The 20,097-nt window shown below is 55.9% G+C and overlaps 8 protein-coding genes across 8 annotated transcripts; 2 read left to right on the plus strand and 6 right to left on the minus strand.

The window, feature by feature from the left end:
* Window positions 1-1,073: 1,073 nt before the first annotated feature.
* Window positions 1,074-1,740, minus strand: LY79DRAFT_139776 (uncharacterized protein). The gene has a single exon (XM_060550946.1). The coding sequence runs from the start codon at window positions 1,534-1,536 to the stop codon at window positions 1,108-1,110; it is 429 nt and encodes a 142-aa protein (XP_060419989.1). The 5' UTR covers window positions 1,537-1,740; the 3' UTR covers window positions 1,074-1,107.
* A 204-nt stretch (window positions 1,741-1,944) lies between these two features.
* On the minus strand, window positions 1,945-3,912 carry LY79DRAFT_504567 (homeobox domain-containing protein; the record flags this gene model as incomplete). Its single annotated transcript, XM_060553520.1, has 3 exons — window positions 1,945-3,230; window positions 3,284-3,495; window positions 3,557-3,912. The coding sequence occupies 3 exons, from the start codon at window positions 3,910-3,912 to the stop codon at window positions 1,945-1,947; spliced, it is 1,854 nt and encodes a 617-aa protein (XP_060419990.1).
* A 114-nt stretch (window positions 3,913-4,026) lies between these two features.
* LY79DRAFT_139739 (uncharacterized protein) lies at window positions 4,027-4,795 on the minus strand. Its single transcript, XM_060550945.1, has one exon. It carries the CDS (start codon window positions 4,702-4,704, stop codon window positions 4,141-4,143), a length of 564 nt encoding a protein of 187 aa, XP_060419991.1. The 5' UTR covers window positions 4,705-4,795; the 3' UTR covers window positions 4,027-4,140.
* A 1,131-nt stretch (window positions 4,796-5,926) lies between these two features.
* On the plus strand, window positions 5,927-6,580 carry LY79DRAFT_534951 (uncharacterized protein). Its single transcript, XM_060556483.1, has 2 exons — window positions 5,927-6,167; window positions 6,223-6,580. The coding sequence occupies exon 1, from the start codon at window positions 5,974-5,976 to the stop codon at window positions 6,133-6,135; it is 162 nt and encodes a 53-aa protein (XP_060419992.1). The 5' UTR covers window positions 5,927-5,973; the 3' UTR covers window positions 6,136-6,167; window positions 6,223-6,580.
* Window positions 6,581-8,045: 1,465 nt separating this feature from the next.
* Window positions 8,046-9,097, plus strand: LY79DRAFT_139934 (uncharacterized protein). Its single transcript, XM_060550947.1, has one exon. It carries the CDS (start codon window positions 8,101-8,103, stop codon window positions 9,022-9,024), a length of 924 nt encoding a protein of 307 aa, XP_060419993.1. The 5' UTR covers window positions 8,046-8,100; the 3' UTR covers window positions 9,025-9,097.
* Window positions 9,098-14,829: 5,732 nt separating this feature from the next.
* LY79DRAFT_665092 (alpha and gamma adaptin binding protein p34-domain-containing protein) lies at window positions 14,830-16,397 on the minus strand (the record flags this gene model as incomplete). Its single annotated transcript, XM_060563006.1, has 3 exons — window positions 14,830-15,368; window positions 15,549-16,055; window positions 16,319-16,397. 3 exons carry the CDS (start codon window positions 16,395-16,397, stop codon window positions 14,830-14,832), a joined length of 1,125 nt encoding a protein of 374 aa, XP_060419994.1.
* Window positions 16,398-17,201: 804 nt separating this feature from the next.
* LY79DRAFT_504748 (uncharacterized protein) lies at window positions 17,202-18,527 on the minus strand (the record flags this gene model as incomplete). Its single annotated transcript, XM_060553538.1, has 1 exon — window positions 17,202-18,527. One exon carries the CDS (start codon window positions 18,525-18,527, stop codon window positions 17,202-17,204), a length of 1,326 nt encoding a protein of 441 aa, XP_060419995.1.
* A 699-nt stretch (window positions 18,528-19,226) lies between these two features.
* Window positions 19,227-19,903, minus strand: LY79DRAFT_140024 (uncharacterized protein). Its single transcript, XM_060550948.1, has one exon. The coding sequence runs from the start codon at window positions 19,783-19,785 to the stop codon at window positions 19,333-19,335; it is 453 nt and encodes a 150-aa protein (XP_060419996.1). The 5' UTR covers window positions 19,786-19,903; the 3' UTR covers window positions 19,227-19,332.
* Between the last annotated feature and the right edge of the window lie 194 nt (window positions 19,904-20,097).

A 20,097-nucleotide genomic window follows, 5' to 3' on the forward strand; every position in this document is an offset into this window, starting at 1 on the left:
CGCCGTTGATTTAGGCCGGCCAGAAGTGCCCCTCTGCTGACAGCATCAGAAACCTTCAACCTTCAGACGAACGTGGCCGCACAGCTAGGATGCCGGGTCCTGCCACAGGGGAACCCCAGCCAAGAAAGACGAGCTAAAAAAGCGACCAACATGATGTCGCGTTCCGGACGTCTTCCCCGCCACGCTCACAAACAATGTCACAACAAACCAGAACTAACTCTGGCTGCCGTGGTGGCGCAGACGCTCGTATCCAAGGCGGTCGGTCCATCTCGGAGCCTTACGAGTCCACAAATGATACAGTAACACGGTCCGAAAAACGCAGTAAAAGTGACATGGCCGACACTCAACACACAAGGTTCGCAGTGTTCCTTAGATCAGGAACATATACGAGAGAAAACGGGGGATGGACACGCCGGCGTCAACGAAACTGCTGGCGGTGCCCTCTTATTCTTGCGTAACACGTAAACTGAGTCGCATACTCAGCCTTACTACGGAGTATTGCTATACGTAAGCCGTGCTTAAATGCGCGCCCACCTGGCATGATACCCATACCGTAAACGTGAGAAAAATGGCGACAACCGCGTCTTACGAGCCCCCGCGCGCCTTCTAGAACAAACAGGTCCGTCTAATTAATGTTACGTCTGCTCTCAACATTTGGTTGCAGTACCAACCAACAGCCGACTCTGGTTTGCGCTTTCCTAACCCCGATCTGCTTCGGATCCAACTCTGCAATCTCGCATCAACCCTTGTCACCTGCCTTGGGACATCGGGCTTCGACTCGCCCCGGACGTTGTCGCATCGTGTCGCTGCGATGGGCTGGATCAACCGAACGCCGTGGAGCATCATCCCATGTCTTTGCACTAGTCGCAAATCATCGCCAGTCTTCACGGCCGGCTCCACATCCCCAACAATTCGCGACTCACTGTATGGGCAAATTTCAACTTCACGGAATCAAGGATTCATGTCGGTGCAAAGTGAGAAAAAATAGGGATTCGATGCCCGTCTGTCTCTCAACTCTATCGTCAATGCTTATAAGCTAGCCGTCTCTTTCGAGCAACGGCTGGCTAAGCCTCCTCGCTGCTCGACCCTCGAGCAGGCGGCTTCCCATTACCGCCGCTGCGATGTCGGCATACAAAACACGCAAGCCACAAAAGCCCCTGCCTCTCCCACACAGCCCATCAACCCAAGAAAATACCCAACAGTATAAGGGAGACAAAATAGTGTGTCGGAGAGTTGTATATCCTCACAAAAGTGTGTGTGACTGACTAAGAACCAGGAGAAATCCCAAGCCACCCGGGCCTTTTCTCCAATTTTCCATTCCTCCCAAGCCTGCAGCCAAGGACATCTGAGTTTCATGAACGACGACAGGTGAAATGAATAGATAAAAAAAAGATGAACGAGACAGTAATGTGCAGCGCAAGCCAACCGAGGACGAAGGGAATTGTTATTAGGGGTCACGCCGTCGTCTGTTCGCAATCGGCGTGGCAAAAATGATAATGATGACAAAGTATGGCACGAACATATGCCATTAACCATCGCAGCACGCAAAGTTTGTTCGTTCGCGACAATAAATGACTCGAGTGTTGGAGTAATATCCAAACGACGTGCAAATTGTACGATCGCTTGTGCCAGACATGCATGATCGAGATTCCGAATAGAAGTATCGTCATGCAGAGTCGTCGTGGCCGATGGGTGAATGAGCGAGAACTGGATCACGCAATGCAATCATCGGTGTTGGAAGCAAACCAAGCGAAACCCATCTGGTATATATCGAGCGCCTCAACGCCAGCTGTGAATGACCAAAGGCAAGCAACTCCCCTTTCTTTCTCAAGAAAGCATCTGGGAGCACGCCCCAAATTTGTATGTACGCCATGTTGTCCTATACCTAGGAGCTCCCAGTCAACTCTGGTATGCTAAGCCCTGCCAGGCAGTAGAAAGAACCACTCAGTGAGGTGTGTGATGCATGGACTCGGGGGACATGGAGTTGGGGTCGACGTTGTCAAACTGAACCAGCTGGTTCATGTCAAGGTCGGCGTGGCCCTGGTCGCCATATGCCGGTGAGTGAGGATGCATCGGCAGGTTGATGGTGTGCTTCGAGTACATCTCGTTCAGGCCGGTGCCGTCGTCAGACACTGCGCATGACCCGTTGTCGCCTTGCTGGTAGATGTCGGCCGAGGCCGATCTGCCTGGCATGGAAAAGGGGGGCGACTGCTCAACAATCGAAGGCTCCCCGTGATGGCTTCCGAATGAAAGAGGGGATACGGAAGGCGGGATCATGCTTGGTGAATGGCTCGCCATCGGAGACAGGAAAGCGCTGCCGTACGGCGTGTTGTAGCTCGAGGCCGGGAGAGGGCTCGGCTCCGGACCCTGAGAGAAGAAGTTGGGGCTCGTCGGGAAGTCGGAGGGAGAAGCGGTCGTTGCCGACATGGGATACTGTCTCATGTCCAGACCGAATCCAGCCTGAGTGTCGATTCTCAGGTTCGGACCCAAGCCACCAGGCTGCTGGGGGATCGGGGCGTAGATGCTGGGGCCAGGAGTCTGAGGAGCCGACATCTCACCCGGTTGCTGGATGTAGAAGGAAGGCATGGGGTTTTGAAGCATGGAGAAGTCAACGGCCATGGGCACCGAGCGACTTCGCTGGCGCTTGTGACCAGGACCACGCATGCCAGGATGCATGTTGTTGATACCCCAAGACTCCTGGAACATGCCAATGTGGGGCTGAGCGAAGTTGGGCTGGGACGAGGGACGTCCGGTGGGCGACACGGGCGCGGACACGGAGAGGGCGTGTTGTTGGTCGATGAATTGGTGGGGGTTGTTGCGGTTCATGAAAGCCTCCAGAGAAACGAGCTTGGCCAACTGGCCACTCAGAACCTTGGGGTTGCCGCCGAGGTGGTGGACCATGCAGTGCGAGGCCTGCTGGTCCTCGGTGAAGTCGCCACACTGGAAGAACCCGTTTGCTTGAGGGGACGAGTCCATGAAGAAGCTGGGTGGACGGTTCAGCTCGATGACAATGCCACCAGGCTTGTTGGGGTCGCCCTCTTGGTTTTCGAGGAAGATGTTCTTGATGCAGGCAAAGGGATATTCGATCTTGTAACCTGCCTGTTCGTTGTTGATGTAGTAGGTCATGGTGCACTTGTCAGGGGAGTAGAAAATGATGAGATCCATCGTGTTCTGTCCGACGCGAGTCCACTTGCCGATGCTGAGAGAACGGCAGGTAAGATGGTGGATCACTGGGGATGTTTAGTAGGATGCCTTAATAGTCTCGAAGCCTAGCATCACTTACAAACTTTGCCCTGGCCGTTCTGGTCGCCGCCGACAAGCATGTTGCTGTGGCCGTAGGGGAGAAGGCCGGTTCGGCCGAGGAAGGGGCCGCCCAGGCCCTTACCAGACTCCATCGCCTGCATAGCGAGGTAGGCTCGCATGGATTCGGGGATCGAATCAATGTCTTCTCCAGTCTCGAGGCTCTTCTTCGCCAGAAGCTTGATCTTGGCGCGTCTGCGAAGGGGGTCAGAAACGTTGGCGGGGAGGGCACGGTGAAGAGGGACGGGCAGCATACCTGTTCTGGAACCAGATCTGGACTGACCTTTCGGTCATGTTGATTTCTTCCGCTATCCGCTCACGAACGGTGGCAGTAGGGGTCGGGTTCTTGTTAAACTCGATCTCCAAAGTCGTCAACTGGTCCTGGGTGGCTCGTTGTCTCTTCTGGTTCTTTTGCTGCTGGGTCAGGGTACTCTTGCGAGGCGGGCGCCTCGATTGCGAGGAGGAACCCTGGCCGTTCTGGCCTGAAGCCGAGGGAGACGGGGTCTGGTTCATCTTGGTCGCGGACGTGGGGGAGGTGTCCTGAGGAGACGAAGCGCCAGGAGTTGAGGCGTTTTGGGCAAGAGCCACTGGGATATCGATCTCAGTAGCCATAGCTAGTCTTTTTCGTGCTTCTCCGTCCGATAAGATGAAGGCAAGGTGGTTGATCGCTCTAGCGCGGAGTATGTCCGGTCAGGGTACGGATAGTTTGCGAGTCGAGTTGGCTCGGTATAAACCGTGTCCGGAAGGCGACGTGAGGGTTCGAATAGGGTGGGTAGTTCTCGGGGACGCTCAAAGGCACAAGAGGTGGAGGGTAAGGTGGTAAAATGGTGTGCTGCACAGCTAGGGAAGGTATAGAAGGAGCCGCGAGGCAAAGATGCTAAGGAGCGTGGTCCGAGATCCAACAAGAGGATCAAGAGATGGGATGTGTAAATAGTGTCGTGGATTCGCGAAGAATGAATGTTTCAACTTCGACCAGACTGGAAGGAATGTAATGAGAAGTCCCGGAAAGGAGTGACGGGATTCGGAAGTTGAGTTGATGGTTGAATTATTTGAAGGAGTGACTGTGAATAGGAAATAAAAAAGGAGTGGGGGAAGAGGAAAAGTAGAGGAAGGGATTGCCGTGAACGACGAGGATGACGATGGGGAGATAGATGGGACGACGAGGAAGGAGGAGGGATGGGGGGCAAGAGAGGAGAAAAAGGAAAAGGGCGCGAGGTGGAGGGCGGATCCCCCCAGCTGGGAAGGAAAAAAAAGGGAACAGACGAACGGACGAAAGAACCGGTGCCAGTCCACTCGTTCTCCTCTGATGGTGGGTGTGAGTGAGCTAGGCTGGTTGGTTTCTGTCGGGAACGGTTCACGCCCACGCACTCCCTCCCTCCCTCCCTCCCACACTCCTCCCCTCATAGTCCAGGGAAGTCTACAGCCAGCTCAGCCCAGCCCAGCCTAGTCGAGTCGGTTTCCAGCGAGGAGCCCCCTAGGGAAGCGAGGCGTGTATGTGTTTGTGCACTTACGAATATGGGTGAGGGACGAGGGCGTGAGTTAGAGTGGGAGGTGTGGATGTGGGATTTTGGGGACAAGGGGGGGTATGGATGGATGGGTGTGCAGCGGCTCAGTAGCCAGTAGTGTGTGCGGGATGGGATGGGGATGGGATGGAGGGATACAACCTGCACAATCGCCAGTCAGAAAGGTACGGAGCAAGGTACATGGAGACCGCACACATCGGCCAAGGCTACGCATGTACTCCCATAACCCTCCCCGTTCCCCCCTCTCCCCCTTTTGACAGCTTCATGTACCTCTGCCCCCGCCTCCCCCTTTCCCTCTCTCGTTTCGTCTGGCTCCTCAGTCTTTTTCCCCCACTGTCAGAGACGATCCACAACGGCGACTAAGATGTGTACTACGGATGAGAGAATGCGCAAGGATATGAATTTTGGATAGATAAAAAGGGGAGGGAATGGGAGAGGAGAGAGTTTGGGGGAGTAAGATAAAATAGTATAAAAATATAAAAGGCCAGACAGCCGGAGAAGCAGCAGTGGAGGATGGCGCGCGGGCGTGGACCGGGGCTGGATGTGTGGGCAACTCGAACGGGGCACACACACCCTCTCACACATACGACAAGGGAAAAAACAGGGGTAGTGTCAGGTACGCGCCTTCTCTCATTGGTGGGGAAAAGCCACTCCACCGTTCGTACCTGCGGCCGATGAACGGTACGTACCTCTGCCTGCTTCAAGCTTGTAAACCTTGCTTCAAGTGGCTTTTTAGCGGGCATCCTCCCTCCCCGTTTAGTCTTTTCTCGAGCTTGTCTGTCTGCTAGGTAGGCTTACGTAGCGCGGATGGATGATTGATGGATAGACAGGTACTTCTTCGACCTCCGTCTCCCGTTCCTGTGCCGTGCCATGGCATAACATGACATGCTGCTTGTGCATCACTGTCCGTATGCTCCAGGCAAGCTGGTCTCTCGGCTTGGTTCTTGTCTTCGCTCCACCCCAGCTCCCACACCGCCGCCCGTTGGTTTGGCGGGGCTGTTGGTACTAGCTTATGTAGGAGATATACATCATTGCATCCCATCACACATGGACTGGCCCTGCTAGACAACCTGGCGGGCCTGCACCGTCTGCTGCAGCTCCTTGCCGTCTTGATACTGACTGGGCTGCTCCTTGTGTCCAGTGGGTGTCGATGAAAAGGTGGAGGCAAGCAGAAACACGCAGCGGCGGAGAAAGACACCGCCGATCCCAGCAGGCGGGCGGGCAAGGAAAAGGGAGAGACACCGGCAAGCGCGTCGTCCCCAATGGGCCAATGGCTCAGTTTTTGCAACTTCACCACCTGCTGCCGTTTTGAAGCGCGACATGTCAAACTGCGGTGGTCGCTAGGTGAGTACTTGGTGAAGCTGGCAGACGGACAGACACACTGCTGAAGGAAAGCTAGCGACGGATGTTATGCATGCACACGAGGCCAGAAGGACATGACCTAGGCTCATTGTGTTGTCGAGAAGGAAACGCGGTGGACCGTGGCCGGGTAGGCAGGCACACGCCAAATGTGTTGCGATACCCGCGAGCCTCGTACGTGCGTGCTATGGTGCTCTTTCATCAGACGGGTATGTCCCCATCCTTTTTGGGGGCCGTCTGGAAAGTCACTTGCTGCAACGCCTCATGCTCAGCATCCGAGAAGAGACGACAGTGCACTTGCTCGCTCCGCTGCTCACACTGGCAGGGGGGTCGAAGGACCGGGGTCCGCGTGTGCCTGGTGCTTGTGCAGACGATCGCTTTTGTTCATGGGGGAGAGCAGAGTCGATAGTGGAACGATGGACGAAAGATCCAGCGTAACGCAACCTGCTCAACTGGGCTTGGGGGAAAAAAGTTACTTGCTGTTGTGGCTGGAGGGACTGTGTGGGTCAGAACGGACTCTTCGGGGCCGAGTGGGGCATTCGGTCAGGGATGTACAGTAGAAGTGAGTAACGCCGTTGAGGTACGTACTCATGTCACTCCAGCAGACGGGATGGATGGGAGGAAGAAGACAGGGCAGGGAAAGGACAGAAACAGAAACAGGCAAGAAAGGACCGACATAGAGCAGCAGGTAGGTATACTGCTTCGCACCCATCTACCTGGGTAGGTATGTAAACACGCCCAAGGAGCCGTCTCTCGTACGAACCAACAGTGCCGGGCCTTTATCATGCAAAAGGTGATTGATTCAAGCAACGCCAGAAGAAGTACTGCAAAGCCACAGCCGTCTCGTCGGGGCTGTTTGAGCAGGGGTTTGTTTCTGCGAGAACATCCCAACCGTTAGCCCATACCGGCATAAAGGTAGGGAGGGGAGGGAGGGCACTTCGAATACTTACACTACCTATATTGTCGTTTGCTATGCATTGCCATATCGTGCTCTGTACTATTAGTATGTATGTGCGTGCGTACCCGGGTGCACCTCTGTCCCGCCAATCCATCCCGTCTTTCCTACTATAGTACGGAGACATACGGATAGTATGCACATACTCCATTCTATCCCGCACTTTCCATCCAGCCAACCCACCATCCATCCATCATTCTGGGCTGCCTCCCGTTGCAGTGTCACGCCCACATCGGGAAACTACTACGCTGAATCGAGCCCTGCTTCCTACCCCAAAGGCACCTTACCTACCTACATACATACCTACCTAGGTAGACAGACACACTCTCGCAACTTAGAATTCGGTCGGTTGTGAAAAGACAGTCACGGGGAGGGCTTGGACTCGTGAGGAAGCAGCGATGGACCCACACCGGCGCGCTCACTGTGCGCGGCTAACCCGTCTTCCGTTACTCTCGCATTTGCACTATAAAAGTCACAGGAAGGAGAGACACCCAGCTGACTGCAAGCGGGTCCGTCACAACAGACGTTCGGCGCTTGACCCCTGTCCCCCTGTTGGCGTCCGTTCGTCCCTTCCTGCTCTGGAACTTTGTCAGACTCCTCCTCTTCCTCTGCCGCCGTCGGGATCTCTCTCTTGCTCTTGCTCTCGCTCTCTTGCTCCACAGTCGTTCTCGGTTGGCGCTGGTCGATCACTCTGCATCACTGCACGGGCAATTGGACAATGCGCCTGCGCACCCATGCCTTACCTATACCATAGGCGTGGTGTACACCGTACTTGATGCACGACGCGTGTGGTCAGCCTGTGCGCCCGCACTGTACTTCATCCAAGTACCCAGCCTGTCCCTGTCTCTGGCGATCCGTGTCTGGTCGGCTCTCCGCTTGTCCCCTCTAGTCTCCAGGACCCAAGACGCGTCTTCTTCTTTCACACGACACGAGCTGTGTCAGGTCTCTCCGGACGAGTGCACAATGGCGGCAGCAGCAGCCACAAGTTCGCAGCATGTCAACAGCCAACAGCATCCCGACATGTTGTCTTGCAGCCGATCCCAAACAAAACGTCAGCAAGGGCACCATATCAATCCAGCATCTCTCGAAATAGCACAGCACGTTTCGCCGCCTCAAGCAATCATCGTCCAGCATTCGGACAGAGTGCACCACCCATCGCCTCATCGCGCACCTGCGGCCGTGGAACGTTGCTCCAGCCGACCCCTCGTCCCACGCATACCTGTGGAGAGGGATGCCATGACTTCCCGCCTTTGCCCCCCTCCTCAACCACGCACACACATACTATTTGGAGCTTGGATCTGCAACAATCCGCTTCCCGGAGTCTTCGAAAGAGGGGACGCTGGCGGTGGCAAAACAACAATGCATCGCAGACAGCTGCCATCCGATGACGGGATGGTCAGGCTGTTGGACGACGAGGCTCTTGCAGGCAGTCAAGCGCCCGCTCAGATGCTGGCGTCCCGATTTTGCGAGCCTAGTGGATCCATCCGTCTTGGGACCGAACCCTGTACAGCTTCAAGTTGCGCTAGTGCGCCCATCGCCGAGTGCTTGCAAGGTCTCGGTGGTAAAAGCTGCGTTGCCGGTTTGGACTTGGTCGACAACGAAGAACGCCGACTTGGCCATGCAAAGAACGCCGTTGGCGCGCTCGGCACGCATTGGAAGTCGACTAACAGACAAGGCAACCCAGTATTGGAAATGACCTGGTGCATGATCGTAACCACACTGTTCGCTCGCACCTCTGGCAATCGCTCACCTGCCTGTCCGCCACCCGTTAGGCTGGGTGGGCTGGGTGGCCGGGCAGAAGACAGGCGGCCTTGGTCTTCACCTCCGTATCGCTTTAGTTGGCTGATTGACGGCGGCTCTCTGACATCGTCGGTGCCCTTGGCTTGATTCCTGTCGTTGCGAGGCTGCTCAACTCGAGGCTCAATAAGACAGGCGCTGCAGATCCGGAAGCTGTTCTCCCGTTAGACTGCCAACCCCCCAGTCATCTCCGTGCGAGACGACAGACTGGACTTGAAAGAGCTTCCACAATGGCTCAGTTGGCGGCGCGTCCTGGAACAGATAGCCAGTCGTCGACGTCCACGAACGGCATGTCTGGGAAGGGGTGGTCACGCCAATTCAAGTCGCGGTCGCCTGATCTATACGACCGTGACGGTTCATGGACAATTGGCATTGGTCTTTTTTGCCCTTCGGCTTTGGTCGCAGCTGCATGCTCGGCGTCTCCCTTAAGTATTATGGCAGTGTCCGTCTCACGCCTGGGACGGAGCTGTAAAGCCAGCATCGGGCAACAACGCGTCGAGGCGCTTGCTTCGCCATTCCTCTTGGAACCAAAGGGATGTCTCAGACAGGGCATCACAAAGGCCGCTGTCCACGGCCGAGGGCCTTGTGTCCACCTCGAAGCGTTCCAGTAAACATCCCAAGAGCCAATACCATCTGCTACGGGTCGCCGTTCCTGCACAAGACTCGAGACGAACTGTGGAATCCCTGTCACTCCCTCCGCTACTTCTGCATCCCATGTCTAGCTGGAAGGTTCTGATTTGCCGTCATCGTCACTCGCAGGAAGCTCTACGAAGCACTGCTCTTCGGCCTTGATTCTCGAGAGTTCGCAGCTTCTCTTGCATCGTACCTGCAGAAGCGTCATGCAGCTTGACCACTACGTAGTACACGCCAGTGTCCCACATGCGCCCAAGGCACTCGTACAGCGGCGCTAACTGTTTTTGGCCGTTCAACCAGCTCCGTACAAAACATCCAATAGAGACCTTTTCGAATCCAACTCTAGATGGCAATTCACGGCTGTAAACGGGGCAGTCGGCTTCCGGGTACAAGTGCCAAAGCTTGGACATCAACTACGGACACTGCTGGTTATATTTGATCAGATCCCTTTCGATTGCTCCGATCCTCTCCGCTGATGAAAGGACACCGGGTTTAGTCGCACCCTTCTGACCAAACGTTGGCCGGCGTACGCTGCCGCTAGCATCGTCTCTCAGGGCGTAACGCCGTCGACTGACGGTTCACGCGATCGAAATTTGTTCACGCACGCGTCGGTGCGCTACTAATAAGCCGCCGAAGCACCTGCAAAGGTGGCTACGATGTAGTTCAACATCCAGAGATCGGTGGTAGCGTCAGGCGTTCCTCAGACTGCCCAATGTCGACGGCGAAGATTACCTATCCAGGTGTTCTGCAACGGACCGGATGGCTTCAGCGGCAGACGAAACCCATGGAGCGGCTCACCGGCTCATGTTCATATTCGTCTCCTGTCTCAGCCAGGCCAGACTTTGATGACGACACTACCATTGTTCTGGACGACCACATCTTAGTCCATGTCGAATGCATACGCCTGTGAAAGAGCAAATGCATTTCTAGCAAGTTTATGCTAGAACGAGAAAGCACCTCCGTCAGCACCACAATATCGAAACTGTACGAATGCCCGGAGCAGACTCCCTAGGCGGCATTGGAATCGGCTACGCATGATGGATCGGCTCCGTTTCCTACACTAGAAGGAGCCTCGCTGGCAGGATCCATGACATCCACCATGCGTGCGCGCGAGTGGTGCAGCACAGTGCTGAGGAATGCATGAGACTGTCCCCGAAACCTCGTCAGGTATCAAGGCTCTAGGTTTGTCTTCAGCAATGTCCACTTTTACCCCTGAGTGTCGGTGTCGGTACCTTACAGCATCTCAAGGGGGCGTCGCGACCAAGCCAACCAATCTCGAAACAGCCGACAGGGGTATTGACCAGATTGACCGGAGGGTCGTCATCATTGGCTCTCACGGTTGGAGCTTGCCCGAATTGAGTCAGGCGAAAGATCGCCGAAAGTTTACCTTACCGGGTTAGTCAAGCAAGGGGAGAGACCAAGAGAGCCACTGCCGTGGCATCTCATGGCTCAAAGCTCAAGGCCCAATGCTCAAGATTCGAGGCCCATAGATCTTGCGCAAAATGACAAGACACCAGAGGAAATGGTGAGTGGTCATAGTCGTCGAAGTTCGTCTCCACCGTGCTTCTTTCATCTGATCTTTCCTCCTCCCGCTTCAGGCTCTCTCGCCTACAATCCTGGTCCCGGTCTGCCTTCTGCTCCCATTCGACACCAACTTGTCAGGTTCCCAGAGCCCCGTCAAACCGCGGCCGCCGTTCTCTCTTTCTCCGCAGAACCATCCATGGTCCCTGGAGAAGACGTGACACATTGATCGGTGTCTTTAAACAGGACTGTCGTCGCATAAAGGAGATAGGGGCAAGCGGTCGAGCGGTGACGAGCAACAGCCGCATGTAACAATACCCCGTGCACTTTGGAGAGATCGTCAATGTGCAAAGTTCACTCACTGGCGGCTTCAGTGTAGATGCAAAGACAATGAATCTCCAATGCTCTTTTACTGACTCGGCCCTTGAAGCCCGCGGAAGTTGACGGTATACCCCGTACGACGTAGACCCGCTGCTCTCATGATGGAATTTCATAACGCCGACAACTGCCCGTTTCGCTCAGGGTCCATGGCCAAAGCCACTGGACCAGACCCCCAATCGCCTGGTCGGTCAAAGTCGTTCCAGAATAACCGTCGAACGCTGCGAACCTGAGATCCCTGGATTACTCCCTTGACCTACCCCTCCCCCTATCTGAAGCCCTGTTAAGTTAAACCTCGCTTACAGGAAGCCCTGGGACGACCGACTCTTGTCGCTGGGCCCTTTATGGATAACGCGTAATATTGCCGCATGAAGTAGACGAGGCGGCTTGCAAGCAAGTTGCTCAAAAGGGGGGGGGGGGGGGGGGGGGGCGGTCAGAGGTATCTCTGATCTGGCGTTATCCGTTGCGACGTCCGTGGCACTAGCCCACTAATCGAACCAGTGGCCTGGAGGTCCGTTGCTGACAAGCCGCCATCACGAAAATGCGGCGTCGCAGGGTATGTCTCTCAGACGTGTGCTTGACAGCTGGCCACCATCAAACCTGCGCTGTAGTAACTGGCAAATAGGAGACTCGGGTCAAAAAGAAATCGACAACGTCAGCACCTCAAGACAGGCGGTTGGCTTGACGATAATGTGGCGCATCAACAACCGCCTTTTCCTTTGTTTGGGCCCAGTTGGTAAACCAAGGTTTGTGCCCATTGTTGTTTGTAGGTTGCCATCGTACCAGATGAGCATCAGCTTCCACAGCGAGTATCAAGAGCGCAGAACACCCGACTTCGAACAGTGGTTGGGTCGCGGCAGCCTAGAATCCCGTTGAGGCATGAGAGGTCACCACGCCTCCTCAATATGGCATTGAAGAACGCGCTCCGACGCGCCCGGTGTTTTTTTTTTTTTTTTTCCCCCTTCTCCGTACTTCTTTGAGCTCGAACATCGACTCCTACTAAACATCTCATCGATACACTCGCCCCGACAATGTGCTGCACGCAACGTATCAGTTATTACGGGAAGAGTCTGGCATTACGAAACGACCCTGACCGACATGGAGTCAAAGACCATGGCTCACACCAGTCAACTAAAGTTGTTCGGAAAATTTCTCGTCTAAAAGTTTGAATCTGACAATGTGACGGACTGACAGGGCATACAAACCTGTCGTGGCACCGGGCCAAGCAATCCCAATTAAGACTGCTGAAACTGACCAGACTTCGCTTCTTCGACAAACATTGCAGGCGTCACAAAGAAACTTCCGATTCAGTCTAGTCCCCCCCGCTGGTGCAAGGGGATTCGGAAAGAAACACCAGCTTCGACGCGGCTCCGCCATATTGTTTTGCGATGCGCATCAGAACATTGTTGCCAACACCTCCGTGCTCGGGTTTTCAGGGGAGGGGGAGGAGACCACGGCAGCATAAAGTCTATGGGCCTCACGAGGGAGACTGTGCCGGCGTGGTCCCTGTCGCCGTCTTGTCTGCGACGTCGACGTCGCGCATCCGTAAAGGATCACACATCCAAGGCTTGTCAGCGATCGACGCTATCGATCGTCTGGTGTTCACCGGCCCTGTCCGAGACGGGATCCCTAGCTGGCCTGCCGTTGACAGCTGCTCGACCGGTATGGAGTGTGAAGGCCAAGGGTGTTTGGGCCAGTTCATCGTCTCTGGGTAGTCCCAGCTTCTTGTGAGACTCGGCCCATCCGAAAGCGGTAGACGCACATGACTCAACACGCTCCCACTGGGATAAATGGTACTCAAGAATTACCTACAGAAGAGAAAACTATATGTTGTTGCATGATGACTCCAACCATCTCTACGCACGCCTTGTTGGTCTGCCGCTTACATTGCAATCCGATCCGCATAAGGTCTGCCCTCGTATGTATGACTGCCGGTATCACCGTATCTGCCTAGCAAGGCACCGCCTCGGTCCGACAGATCTTAATTCGACAGTGGCGGGGGAGCCGTATAAGAGACAACGATATAGATATTACAAGCATCATCCCGCGCAGCGTCGTAGCAGGTTGGTGGTCTGTGTGGAAAAGGGCACGACAACGCTCGGAACCTGCCGACTGGGAATCTGAACGCGATGTTGCTTTGCTTGCGCTTTGGAAGCTGCTGAGTGTGGTATCCGTCAAAGGGCTACGGAAAGCACTACAATGTCTGAATGTTGAGACCACGATGCCAGCTTCTTGGGCCGTCAGAAGAAAACACCAAAAGGCTACTTGCTCGGCCTATATATTCAGTCGCCAGGTTAGCACGACTTGCATTCGCTTCATCTGATGCAATGTAAACCTTCCGCCTCGCTCCATCGACGCTCGTACGTGAGAAAACACCTGGAATCGGCCCAGATAAGTACAGCGAACACAAACCTCTCGGGCATGGATCGCCGTTGAAATTCCACTCTTTCGGCCTCGATAAGCGGCAAAATGGGGCCGGCGGCGTTGACATTATACAACCATCTGCATCTGCCTAAAGATTGAATTCTCGAAGTTGAGCCCAGCGGGATCAAGTAACGTACAATAGAGATGGAAGGCGGGCTCTCGAGATTGCCGACTCCCCAGTGCACCAGGCCGAGTGGTCTCGCTCGAGTCTCTCGTGCTAGCAAGCACTGGCACATGTGTGGCAGTCTTAAGAGCTTCGAGGTCTTCTTTCGATGCAACCCCCCGAGATATCAGAGAAGTTGAAACGTCAGATATCAATATGCACCTGCAAGGCGGGTTACTCGGACACGGGCCCCAAACGTTGTCCTGCGAGACAGGTTTCTGGGCCGTGTCGAAGTTTTGGGGTGCTTTGTTTTAAAACCTCAACGTCAAGCCTTGTAGCGCATATCGAAGGCGACATACGGTCTGGGACCTTATGTCTTAGATGGAAGCTTAGTGTATGCGCGGATAGCTCAAAGCGTGTGGATGTGTTTGCTGCAGTTGCGACTGTGGACGAGATATCTCGTCCATTCACTAGGCGTAGCTTTCCTCGTATATATATGTATGCATACATAACTCCTCGTGTCGAACGTTCCACTCTGGAACTATCAAGCTCAGCCAGCCGTAGCGGGCTCACAGCAAAAGCTAGGTGATGAGTGACCTTCTCGTGGCCCGCTCGGATGTCGGACGCGTTCAACGCTCGCCCGAAATGCAAGTTTGCGTTGTGGCTTGGAAGCCCGTCAGGTCATGGATGCATCCATTCGGGTCTCCGGAGCAGCTGGCCTCGCTCGCCCAAGGCAGATAGACAGAGGTTTCGGTATGCAATAAGTTGCTTGAGGCGGTCCACCGTTCTGCATACTGCCCGAGAGCCACGGCCGGGATGGCTTGATCTCAAGGCTTTCACAGCTCCTTCATCACCTCCCCAACGGCCTTCTTGGCCATCTTTCGCCTCTGCTCCTCCGGCAACCCCGCACTCATGTCCCTCACGGCCTGCAGCTTCCGCATCATCCGCTCAATCTTCTCCACTTCGTCGCCGTCCAGCTCCTCATCCTCGTCGTCTCCGTCCCTGCTCTTCCCGGCGCCCTCTTCGGTATTGTTTTTGGCCAAGGCCTCTCGCGTGGCACACTTCTTTTCGTTGTAGTCGTCATCGTCTGCCTCGTCCGTTTCGGGCTGCTGCTCCTGATCCAGGTTCCAGATCGCCTTCTTCAGACCCTCAAAGTCGGACTTGTCGAAGCCAAAGTCCAAACTCTCGGGGTCCAGATCATTTTCATCCTCATCGCCGTCGCCGTCAGCCTCAGCTAGGGGCCTGCGGCTCCTGGGGAGGCCCGATGGGGGCTCCTCGTCGGAGTCGAGGTCGGAGAGCCCGCCGTCGAGGTCGTCTGCAGCATCCCAGTCGTTGGACTCCAGGGCCTCTAGGACTCGGGGGATGCCCATTTTCTCTAGGCCGTCGTGTCAGCACAGGTCCTTGCTCGGTATCATCGTTCATTCGTAGTAACACCACCCGCTATGTGCCAAGCCATAGGCTCGGAATGAGTGGGCATAACGGGGGGGGGGAGGGGGCGTGGGAGTAATAATAGAAGAAATCCAGGAAGAAAGAAAGGAAGGATCAACCCACGAACCTCCAAACTCATTCTTTCCCTCGTCCTTCTTCCCTCCTCGGACTTGAACAAACTCGAGCCCCCACTCGGCACAGAGCTCTTCCCACTCGTCCGCGTCGCCGTCGCCGACACCGATGCCCAGGCTGACGCCGTCCCACCCCCAGCCGCCGAGCCCTTCACGGACCACCCTGCCGACCTCGGTGATGAGGGCGCGGGTCTCGTCTGCAGATGGCGGTGCCGGAGGTGCTGCAGGCGCTGTAGCCGTCACCGGTGATTTGTCAGCAACGGGTGCAGCCGTGCTGGACGATGATGTCGAGGGCAGGGCGAAGACGACAGCCATACCGCCGAGCACGGAGAGGACCTCCTTGGCCTCGGGCGAGAGGAAAGATTCGGACCATTCCGCCGGCGAGGAGATGAGGTCCAACCAGATTGGAACGTCGGCACTGTAGTAGCTCGTCTTGAGGGAAAGGACGTGCGTTGTGCCGGCGAGTGTGGTTGATGCGGGTTCCGGGTGGTTGCCCGTCAGGTCTGCCTCTTGCGTCAGATGCTGTTCTTTCCCGTCGGTTCTACCAGAGCTGCTTTCCCGCCTCTCCTTTCCATTTTATTTTAATTTTGTCTGAGGGGGGAGGGGGGGGGGGGGGGGGGGCGGTTGCGCTGCGAGGCTCATCGAGCCCGTGATGCTCGCCTTCACTCTCACTGATCTTTCTCACTCAAGCGTCACGGCGGTGCAGGACGCATCCCGCGTCAGAGGATCGGCGTTGATAAGATAAGTAAACTCGGACGGGACTCACCTTTGATGACTCTGCTCAGGTGCTGTTTCGAGTCGGCGAGCGAGACAGCCAGGACCCGGCGCGGGTTCTTGATATCCATTCTCCGTCGATCTTTCTACGGGTTGTCTAGCAGGTGTGTGACGAAGGCATCAAAGACAGCTTTGAGGCTCCCGGGCGGCGAGGTGGGAGAGGGAATGGCGGGGCACGGGACGCAGGGTCCAGGACCGGGGGTTGGAAAATGGATTACCTAAACTTTTGGCCGAGAACCTACCCACCTAGGTACCTAGGGCCGAGCGTGCAGCAGGGGAGCTAGCGACCCTACGACGTGGTGCGGAAGCTCCGGCTGCTGCATGCTTAGTATAGCGTCTTTTTGTTCATTTAAATGCCTCCCTTCTCTCTTTCTGTGTTGTGGCGTATGCCGCGTACGGCCGACTTTAACTTGTACAAATATCCTCTCAGACACACCTCTAACGATACGGCTGATTTCTAATCTTGCTAGGCCATAATGTTTCTTCACAGTGTAACGATTGGGCCGTGTATATGTAGGTATATCGAGTTATGCTTTTCCTTAGTGTAAGTATTCCCGACCCTCGCTATTATACTCGAAAGCAGTGATCTCTTGGCTTGCAACACCAGAGAACCGAAACAAGGAGACGTAAAGAAAAAAATAAAAATCGTAAGGCGTCAATCTGGGTAACGTTTTGTGGCGATGCAAGTAGACGGATAGAGAGAGGGGGGAGGAGAGAAAGAAAACCCAAAAGACACCCGCAATTCCGGCCATGAGGAGAAACGAAAGCAGCAAGAAACGTGCGAAAAAAACAAACATGCCATGCAAAATAGACCATACAGCGAAGGAGTCGAGAGTATAGAAAATGCCCGAGCGTGCACCTCGACAGCGTGTCGCTCAGCAGTTACCCCCCCATCCAAAGTGGCGGTTGACAACGTTCATCGCGCTCACGCCGGCCATCACGAGGCCCCTCGTCGCGCCCCCTTCCATGCCCGCCAGGACCTCCTCGAAGCTGGTGTCCTGCCTCCCTTCGGCGTCCCTTAGGTCGCGCTGGTCCAGCTCGCCCTGGCGCCTCTCGAGGACGGCCTTGGAGATGGCCCTCCCCCACATGTTGTACCAGTCGAGCTCTGAGAGAGTGACGTACTCGCGCCCGGTGACCCTTCCCGTCTGCGGGTCCCTCCTCCGGCGGGAGAAGGGCCACTCGGCCTCGACGACCTCGAAGCACTTGGTGCGGAAGAAGAGGTAGGGCCAGGCAAAGACCCAGAGGAAGGTCAGGTAGAACAGCCAGCGGACCCAGGGGGTCCAGCGCCAGCGGTTGACGCGGCAGGTGTTGTAGACGTCGACGCGGGCGTCCTGGACGGGGAAGGAAACTTCAATGTGGCCGCAGTAGTGGGTGGCGCGGACGAGGTCCTCGAGGCGGCCCTTGAGCTTCTCGTCTTCGTCGAAGCCCGTGACGGTGCGGAGCAGGGTGAAGGACTTTAGGCCGGCGTGGGAGGCACAGTAGCGGTGGCACCACTCGCGCAGGGTGGGCTGCCTGTTACCGTCGGCGGCGGTGTGGGAGGACGAAGAGGAACCGCCGAAGCCGGGGGCGCGGGTGGGAAAGACGGTGCCCCGACGGACCTTTTGGAAGTTGTCGACGGTGCGCAGCTCGCGCCAGGAGCGGCGGGCGGTGATGTCTCGGTAGAGGAAGGGGGTGAGGTCGAGGCGGACGTCGAAGTCGACGACGGTCTTGGACTCGGTCTTATCCTCGCGTTTGCGGACGCTCTCGTTGTGGGTGCCGCGGACACGGACGTAGGGCCTGGGCGGGAGCTCGGCGAGGGCGGTGATGTAAGATTCGAGGTAGGTCGGGTCGGTGTCGAGGCGGCGGGAGGTGTGGATCTCGGCGCCGGTGACTGGGTCTTTACGGAAGAGAAGCGGGGAGGGGCCGGCTTCGTCTGCGAGGAGGGCGGTTGTGGATGAGGTGATGGGGCTCTTCGAGGCGGAGGACGGGTCTTGGGGTTCATCCGTGTATGATGGCGGGAGGTCGTGTGCGACGGCCGAGGAGGAGGAGGAGGAGGAGGAGGCAGCGACGTCGTCGAAGTAGGGATCGTTCGTGTGCAGGGAGCAGGCGTCGGTGGGCTGGTCGAGGCGAAGGTCGGGAGGGTTATTGGAGGAGGATGCGTCCTTCTTGGAGTCGGGCTCGAAAGGTGAGAAGTCCGGGGAGAAGGCGCCTGGCATGGACATTTTCGGGTGTTGATGCTTTGTTTTGTATACAGAGGCAAAGGGGGTTCGAGGGAGGCGGAGGATGTCCTCAGTTGGGGGCGATAAAGGGACCCTGGGTTGGTGATGCACAGTAGGATCGACTATGGATATAGATGCGGAGATACAGAAATGGATGGAGACGGTGTAGAGCAGAGCGAGTGAGCGAACTTCCAGACAGCCACGACAAACCAAACACACACAAACAAAATCAACGAGAGACGATCACGGGGAGTGGAGGTGAAGGAGAAAGATTGGAAAAAGGAATGGTCAGGCGTCGTTGTGATGTCGCAGGAGGCACAGTAAGTATGTTGTATTTCGGCTAGACAAGGTTCTAGGCCCTGGAACCGGCATCCCAAGGGTCCTCCTGTCCCAAATGGTATTTTTATTTTTATTTTTTATTTTTTTTATTCTTTATTTTTCAACATAAAAAACCCCCCCTTTCCCCCCTTCCCCCACGAAGATCCGACCGCGGGATGGCCACCCAGCGCGCAATGCGGCCCGTCACATTCGGTCAAACGTGGTACATAGGCAGAATTGAATTGCAGAATGCAAAATGCAAAATGCAGAGCCGCTAGCGAAGCTATCGTGTTGGGGCAGCCTCAGCCGCCCCCCTCGGCGTCAGCCACCCAACAATGAGGGAGAACGGTTTGGCCACCCACCCCAGGAGGGAGGTAGTCATCGTTGGGGGGGTTTAGCTTTCTCAATCTCGACACTGTCTATTATTCCCAGTCTATCTTACCCACTTGAGTTTCAACACCAAGACACCTACCTACCTATGTATTGAATTTCAAGTACCGTATCTGCCCACCAGCTGGCTCTGTGGCGTGGCGTTGGCGTGGCGTTGGCGTGGCGTGGCTCGGCTCATATCACGACTCACGGCTGGCTTGTCTCGTCCCACTGTCGAGACGTCTCCCGTGCCACCGACTTCATGCGATGAACCCGGCCCGGCTCGAGGCGAGGCGAGGCGAGCCTTGCCAGGTGCGCATCGGATCTTTCTTGTCATTGTTCTCTTCGCCGCGGCTTCGGACACAGTGGCCGTGTCAAGGGCATGTTGGCTTTTGCCGCGTGGTTTAGGCAGTCGCCCGGACTTGATTGACTGCATTCCGAGCCAAGGACGCTTGGCGACAGATACCAAGTTTCGCGAGACCGAGTACCTATTTTGGTCCGCCACGCCGCAGGAATTACAACGCGGAATTTCTTTCTTGGCCTTAGTCACTGTTTCGTTTGCCCCAGAAAGCATCCGATGCTGATGCAGACCACTGGGCTGGCTCACTTCAGACGACGGACGACCCTCAAAGCCCCGTCAATCGTCCGGACCCCAGACGAGTCTGAATACGCCGACTCCCATCCCATATCCTATCGCCTCGCACCGAGTTCACCAACTTGAAGGCCGTTCTGTCGAGAGGTTGTTGAGCGAGAATGCTGCCAATCATGATATAACGGCAACCTCGAGTCTCTGACCAAGGGACCCAGCGATGATAACGGCGGCCAGGGCTGGGCTGTCAGTCTTACATGTCTCACGACCGCAAAACTCTGACGTTACGCAGGCCAG

This window comes from Colletotrichum navitas (genome assembly GCF_030913465.1).
Source record: "Colletotrichum navitas strain CBS 125086 chromosome Unknown LY79scaffold_2, whole genome shotgun sequence".
Taxonomy (NCBI): Eukaryota; Fungi; Ascomycota; class Sordariomycetes; order Glomerellales; family Glomerellaceae; genus Colletotrichum; species Colletotrichum navitas.